The sequence below is a fragment of the Aptenodytes forsteri genome, unplaced genomic scaffold (assembly GCF_000699145.1).
Source record: "Aptenodytes forsteri isolate BGI_AS27 unplaced genomic scaffold, ASM69914v1 Scaffold617, whole genome shotgun sequence".
Classification (NCBI taxonomy): domain Eukaryota; kingdom Metazoa; phylum Chordata; class Aves; order Sphenisciformes; family Spheniscidae; genus Aptenodytes; species Aptenodytes forsteri.
Genome location: NW_008796119.1, coordinates 90,286 through 96,856, shown reverse-complemented (window position 1 = coordinate 96,856; position 6,571 = coordinate 90,286). Strand labels below are relative to the sequence as shown.

The 6,571-nt window shown below is 67.9% G+C and overlaps 1 protein-coding gene across 4 annotated transcripts in view; it reads left to right on the top strand.

Moving 5' to 3' along the window:
• Nucleotides 1-6,535, top strand: part of SHC1 (SHC adaptor protein 1) — an 8,603-nt gene extending 2,068 nt beyond the window's left edge. The window contains exons 2-13 of one of the 4 annotated variants that reach the window (XM_009287209.1): nt 2,455-2,616; nt 2,827-2,897; nt 3,207-3,270; nt 3,549-3,668; nt 4,124-4,177; nt 4,312-4,363; nt 4,548-4,674; nt 4,794-4,962; nt 5,170-5,230; nt 5,355-5,519; nt 5,629-5,891; nt 6,140-6,527. In XM_009287209.1, coding sequence (XP_009285484.1) covers nt 2,455-2,616; nt 2,827-2,897; nt 3,207-3,270; nt 3,549-3,668; nt 4,124-4,177; nt 4,312-4,363; nt 4,548-4,674; nt 4,794-4,962; nt 5,170-5,230; nt 5,355-5,519; nt 5,629-5,891; nt 6,140-6,268 — 1,437 coding nt within the window. In that variant the 3' untranslated portion in view covers nt 6,269-6,527. Of the gene's footprint in view, nt 1-1,872; nt 2,617-2,826; nt 2,898-3,206; nt 3,271-3,548; nt 3,669-4,123; nt 4,178-4,311; nt 4,364-4,547; nt 4,675-4,793; nt 4,963-5,169; nt 5,231-5,351; nt 5,520-5,628; nt 5,892-6,139 lie in introns of those variants that run through there. The other 3 variants (XM_009287208.1, XM_009287206.2, XM_009287207.2) reach the window with 3 other exon arrangements.
• Nucleotides 6,536-6,571: the final 36 nt, after the last annotated feature.

Below are 6,571 nucleotides of genomic sequence, written 5' to 3'. Positions count from 1 at the left end.
TCCCTGGCCCCAAGCTTCCTGCTTTTCTTGAGAGCAGCGGCGCTGCCGGCCACGGGAAGGTCACAGCGCCGAGCGGCCGGGGGGCCCCTGGCGGGGACGAGCGCTTCGCGGGACGGCTGGCGTGGGCTCACTGCGCCCGTGGGACCACCACCGCCGGCGGCGGCTGAGGTGGGGGCTGGCACTCGCGGAGGCGGCATGTGCGGCCAAGGCGATGCTCCGGTGCCGGGAGGAGGCTGGTGACAGACCCGCCGTCGTGAGCCGCAGCCCCTCGCGCCATGCAGGAGGCTATTTCCAGCTCTGTCCTGGCTCCCATTTCCCTGTCCCTGTGGCGGCGTGCCAGCGTTTGGGAAGCGGGGCAGGCAGCCGCCAGTGCTGAGCAGTGCTCCGCGGTGGGTCCAAGCAGGGAGAGCCCTTCCCTTGGGCTGGGTTTTACCCAGTTTTGGCTCGGTGGCCAGTTTTGAGGAGCGCCTGGTGCCTGGGAAGGCCCCAGCCCATGGCGGGTCAGAGGGGTTGGGCGCCGTGGGGCTGCCCAAAATCCCTGCTTCAGCCCATGGGAGGTGGAAGGGGGGAGAGCTCTTGCCCCCCAGGGAGGCTGGCACGGATGAGGCCGTGGAGAGTGGCGCAGGTGCGGGCAGTGTGGTCAGGCTGGCCCGAGGTCCTGCCGGCGTGCTGGTGCATCGAGGACGGGGGAGCAGGGGAGACTTGCCCCTGACGCCCCCCACCCACAGGTGGGGGCTCTGCCCGGCTCCCCGCGGTAGAAGGGGCTGAGGTTTGCCCCCTGGCACGCTCTCACTGCCCGCTCCCACTAGCTCCGCCTGTGACCTTGATTTTTCTGCTCCAGATAGGCGCTGGGTCCCCACCCCTCGCCGGGAGCCCCTCCTGCGCTGTGCCCCAGCCCGCGCGCAGCCCCCGCCGCGGGCAGAGCCTGCCCTGCCACCCGTGAGTCAGCACGGCCCTTCCGATTAGCGGCAGCCCCTTCTCCTCTCCCGGGAGGAGCCGCTGCTCAGCGCTGGCCGGGATGCGGGAAGCAGCAGCAATTAGCAGCAGCCGCCTCTCCTGCCGGCTCCCTGCCGTGGCTGGGGGCCCACGCTGAGCCCTGCCTCACCCGGCGGACAGCCCACCTGTATCCTGCTCCCGGGCATCCTCCTCTTCCTCCCACCAGCCCTCCGGGCGAGATCGTGCCCAGAGCCGCACTCTCAAAGGACTGGATGTCCCTGCTTTCCAGGCAGCTGCGAACATCGGCAGCATCTCAGCATCGCGGCCCCCCCGGCTTCGGGCGCCGCTCCCCCCTGCAGAGCCCGGGGAGCCAACGGCGGCTGCCCGCCACCAGCACGTGGGTTGTGTAGCACTGGCTGCCACAGAAGGACCTTGTTTGCTCCTGGACGGTGCTCGGAACGGGGCTGGGCTGGGCTTGGATGCGCTCTGTGGCTGCCTTGTCTCAGGGCTTTAAATATTCATGCTTTTGATTTCCTCTTAGCGGCTGGCGGCAGCGGGGCAACGCAGGGGCTGGAGCGAGCCGGCTGGGGCGGAGGGCAGCCGTGCCGGACCCGGTGGCAGGGCAGAGGGGGCCAGATCTGGCCCCGGCTGAAGACAATGGGATTTGTTGCCGTTCTGGTGCAGGAGCAGCGCGGGGCCACGGGGTTTGAGGACCTCCAGGCTGGGGGCCGAGTGTGCTGCGCCCCCCCCCCCGAGCCGGCGGCTCCCCGGGGCGTCGCCGCGGCCCCGTTTCCTCCCTGCCGCGGTGGGAGTGGGGGGTTGCTCTCCGTCTGGCTGGATCCACGCATCCTTGCTGACGCCGATCGCAATCGATCGGCTGCGACGGTGCGGAGCCGGGCAGCCCCCAGGCCCGCTGCCTGGTGTCCTGGGGCCGGCTCTCCCTGCCAGCCATGCCGGGCTGGCGCGAGCCTGGCGTGGAGCTCAGCCGAGGCTTCTGCTTGGCTTCCCGGCGGCTGCAGGTGCTTGGACTCTCCATGGGGCCCCCGTGAGACCCGGCCAGCTGCCTCCACCCCGCTGCCACGCGAGCCGGGCTGGCCCCGGCCCTTCTCATCTCTCTCCGGCATGGATCTCCTGCAGAAGAGCAAATACAGCCACCTGCGGAATGAGTCCGTCTCCTCTCTGGAGGAGGCGGTGGGGGGCCTGGGGGTCCCGGCCTCCCCAGTGGAGTCCCTCGCAGGCACGCAGTCTCTGCCTGGCTCCCTCTCCTCCTCCTCCCTTGGCCCTGCGGCGCCTCTCGGGGAGCTCTCGCCCGAGTCGGAGGACAGCCCCACCACCCTCTGCTCCTTCTTCCCCAAAATGGCCAACCTGAAGCTCTCGAACCCCGCCAACCTGCTCAGCCTGCGGGGCTCCTCGGCCGGCGGCAGCCCGGGAGAGCCCGGCCCTGCCGGGACGCTGGCACCGGCACCAGGGGGGGCTACCGGCCCCGACTCAGCAGGACCTGTCGCTGTCTGTTCCCAGGATATGAACAAGCTGAGCTGCGGGAAGAAGACGCGGGTGGAAGGCGGCCAGCTGGGGGGTGACGAATGGACCCGCCACGGCAGCTTCGTCAATAAGCCCACCCGCGGCTGGCTGCACCCGGATGACAAGGTCATGGGCCCCGGGGTCTCCTATCACGCACGGGTGAGTGCTCAGGACTGGGGGGGTGTGGGAAGGGTCATGGTGGGGATTTGGGGACCTCCTGGTGTGCTCCTTGGCGGCGGCAGGTGGGCAGTGGGATTCCTGGGGAGGTCACCGCTGCGGAGCCAGGGGGCTCGGGGCCCCGGCCCCCTCCCCGGCTGCGTGGGGAGCAAACCCCAGGGCTGGCCGGGCTGACCCTGCTCTCTCCCCCAGTACATGGGCTGCGTGGAAGTCCTCCAGTCCATGAGGGCTTTGGATTTCAACACCAGGACGCAGGTCACCAGGTGAGCTCTGCCTCTTCCCAGGGGCTGCTGCTTTTGGGGGAGGCGGGGGTACGAGCCCCGTGCAAGCCTCTGGTGGCACGTGGGGCTTTCGGTGGGGGCCGGGCTGCCTGCAGCCCCATCAAATATGAACGCCAGCGCACTTCCCCTGCTTGAAGAGCCCTGGCCGGTGCTGCCCCCGAGGGCTTTCCGCTCGTCACCCTGTCCCTTCCGTGCTGGTCCCTGCATCCTCGGCCCTGTGGTTGTGGGGTCACAAGGGAACGGGGAGGGCAGGCACTAGGGGGGACTGACATCCTGCTGTGCTCCCCACAGGGAGGCCATTGGGCTGGTGTGCGAGGCCGTGCCCGGTGCCAAGGGAGCCGTGCGGAGGAGGAAGGTGAGGCTGGGCTGGGGAGCTGCTGGGGGGGGAGCATGCTCGGCTGTCTGGGCACAGGGCCGAGGGCCGGATCCCAGCCCGGCTGGCCGTGCCTGGGCTGGGCAGCCTGAGGCTCCGATCTCCCACCGCGGCTCAGGCCAGCGGAGCTTGGCAGGAGCAGTGGTGAGGAGGAGGCGCCCATCTCTGCCGTGGAGGGTGGCAAGATATGCCCTGTCCCCCCACAGCCAGGCTGTGTCTGGCCTGGGGAGCCCCTTTCCCATGCTGCCGTTTGCCCCCAGCCCTGCGGCCGCTCCCTGAACTCCATCCTGGGCAAGAGCAACCTGAAGTTTGCCGGCATGCCCATCACCCTGACCATCTCCACCAGCAGCCTCAACCTCATGGCTTCTGACTGCAAGCAGGTGAGAGCGGGGAGGTGCCGGGGGCTGGGCGACTGGCTTTAGATGAGCAGGAATCCTCGTGTCCCCCATCCCATGCCCTGCTGGGGCAGGGGATGTCCCCAGCCTCCCTAAGGGATGTCTGGGTGGGCTGTGCGATCTGCTGAGTGCCCACCTCCCCCTGGTCCCCAGGGGTGAAGAGCGATAGCCCGCATGCTTTGCAGGATCTGTCCTGGAGACTGAGAGATCCAAGTCCCCTGGCCTGGGGCCGGGTCTCCTGGTTTTGACCCCGCTCTTGGTGGCCCTGTTGGTGCCCCAGCCCTTTTCCTGGTGGCCTGTGGCTCATAACCAGGGCTCCGGAGGCTTGTAAGCCCCCGTGCCGGGCCAGCCCTGGGAGGAGCGCGGCAGGCAGGAGGTGCCACCTCTGGCTGGGCACCGAGGAGCTCCTGGCTGTGCCCAATAAACTCTCTGCCTTGCAGATCATTGCCAACCACCACATGCAGTCCATCTCCTTCGCTTCTGGGGGAGACCCGGTGAGTACACAGGGTCCCCATCCGCGCGTGCCCTGCCCCGTGCTAGGGATCGGTGCCTCTCCTGCCCTCTCCCTGAAGTCTCAGGCACCGCGCTCCCCGGCAGCCCTGTCTCACCGCTGGTGTCTCGCCCACAGGACACAGCCGAGTACGTCGCCTATGTTGCCAAAGACCCTGTCAATCAAAGAGGTGAGGCTGCTGCTGAGGGTCCTAAATGCCGGAGCCCCGTTTCGTGGATGTTTAGGTGCAGCTCAGCGGGGCACCCACTCCGTTCCCGCCACATAAGGAAGCTCTGGGGTGCATAGGGCAGGCTCGAGGGGTGGAGAACTCAACGTTGGGGTTCCACACTCCCATCCCACCATTCCCTCCCCAGCCTGCCATATCTTGGAGTGCCCTGAGGGCTTGGCGCAGGATGTGATCAGCACCATTGGGCAGGCCTTCGAGCTGCGGTTCAAGCAGTACCTGAAGAACCCCCCAAAACTGGTGACACCCCACGACAGGTAAGGGCAGGGCTAGGTGGGAAGGAAGAAGGTGGGAGGGTGTCCGAGATTGATTGGGTTTGGAGAGGGGATGGAGCCCTGGCTGCTGTCAGCTGCTCATCTGTGCCATGCCCTCTCAGGATGGCGGGGTTCGATGGCTCTGCCTGGGATGAGGAAGAGGAGGAACCGGCCCCCGATCACCAGTACTACAATGATTTCCCCGGCAAGGAGCCTCCCATCGGGGGGGTTGTGGACATGCGGCTGCGGGACGGGGCTGCTCAGACCCCCAATCACTTGGGGGCCACGCTGGTAAGGCTCTGGGCATGTCCTCATGGGGAGGCTTCATGTTACAAGGGAGATGCAGGGACCCCGACGGTGCTGTGGGCTCTTCACTCAGGGTTATTCCACCACAAGATCCGTGGCACCTGTCTCCCTGGCACCTCTAGCAGCCCAGGGTGTGGGGAGCGGGAAGGGATGGGGAGCGCAGCAGGGCTCACCGCCCGCTTCTCCCTGCAGCCCGTCGGCCAGACATCCGGCGGGGAGTACGACCCCCGGAAGCAGCACGCTCCTGCCCAAGGTAACATGATGGACCTGGCTGGTCCCTGTCTGCTTTCCTGGACCCCAAGTGCTCCGAGAGCAGGCACTGGTGTTGGGGCCGAGGCAGGCTGGAGCTCTGCTGACCACAGTGCTCTTGGCAGCAGGGAGAGAGAAATACCCGGCTCCGGGGGGCACGTCCGGCCGCACGGACCTGTTTGATGACCCGTCTTACGTCAACGTGCAGAACATGGACAAGACACGCCAAGCGTCGGCCGCTGGCACCCCCGCAACGGCCAACGGCAGTGCCCAGAGAGACCTCTTTGACATGAGTGAGTGGGACGGCAGCCGCAGCCGTGCCTGGGCTCGGGGGTCTGTCCTGGGCTGGGGGTGGGTGCCTGTGAGGTCGGTCCCGGACCGCCCGCTCCTCCCTCCCTGCAGAGCCCTTTGAAGATGCCCTGCGTGTGCCCCCGTCCGTGCCTGTGGGGCTGCCCCCTGCCCAGGTGGTGGCCTCCATGGAGGAGCAGCTGAGACGGGAGCCCTGGTACCACGGGAAGATGAACCGTAAGGAGGCCGAGAAGCTGCTGAAGGTGAACGGAGACTTCCTGGTGCGGGAGAGCACCACCACCCCGGGCCAGTACGTGCTGACTGGCTTGCAGGGCGGGCAGCCCAAGCATCTGCTGCTCGTCGATCCTGAGGGAGTGGTGAGTCCATGTAATGTGCTGGGGACAGAGCTAGGCACAGCTCAGGGGGGCCCTGGGGGTTACAAGAGCCACCAGGGCACTGGGCTTCCCCGCCGCTCCTCAGGGGATCCCTCTGGAGAGGGCCTGGCGGAGTGTGGGGGTGAGGGCTGCTCCCCCCAGCTCGGTGCACAGCGCCTTGGGGCTGGTGGCTGCTTTGGCCTCCCCCAGGCATCAGCAGCCTCCTGAGCGCCCCTTCCCCGACCCCCCAGGTTCGGACGAAAGACCACCGCTTCGAGAGCGTCAGCCACCTCATCAGCTACCACATGGACAATCACCTGCCCATCATCTCGGCCGGCAGCGAGATGTGCCTGCAGCAGCCGGTGGAGAGGAGATTGTGAGCGCCCGGGGGCCCTGGCGTGCAGCCCCCCGGCCCTGCTCCCTGCCCCAGGGAGCCCTCGGACTCTCAGTCGGGTGCTCTGCCCAGGACTGAGCATGGACTTGGCCAGGGATGGGGCCTGTTCCCCTCTGCCACGAGGAGCTGGCGGCCGCGGGGTGCAGGGGCAGCGTGGTGTGAGCTGCCTGCGGGGCCAGGGGCTGTTCTTGCCGAAGCCCCTGCCTCCTCCCGGCTCCAGCCTTCGCGCAGCAGCTCAGCTCCTACCAAAATCGCGCTCACCGGCGAGGGCACGGGCTCAGGGCTGGTG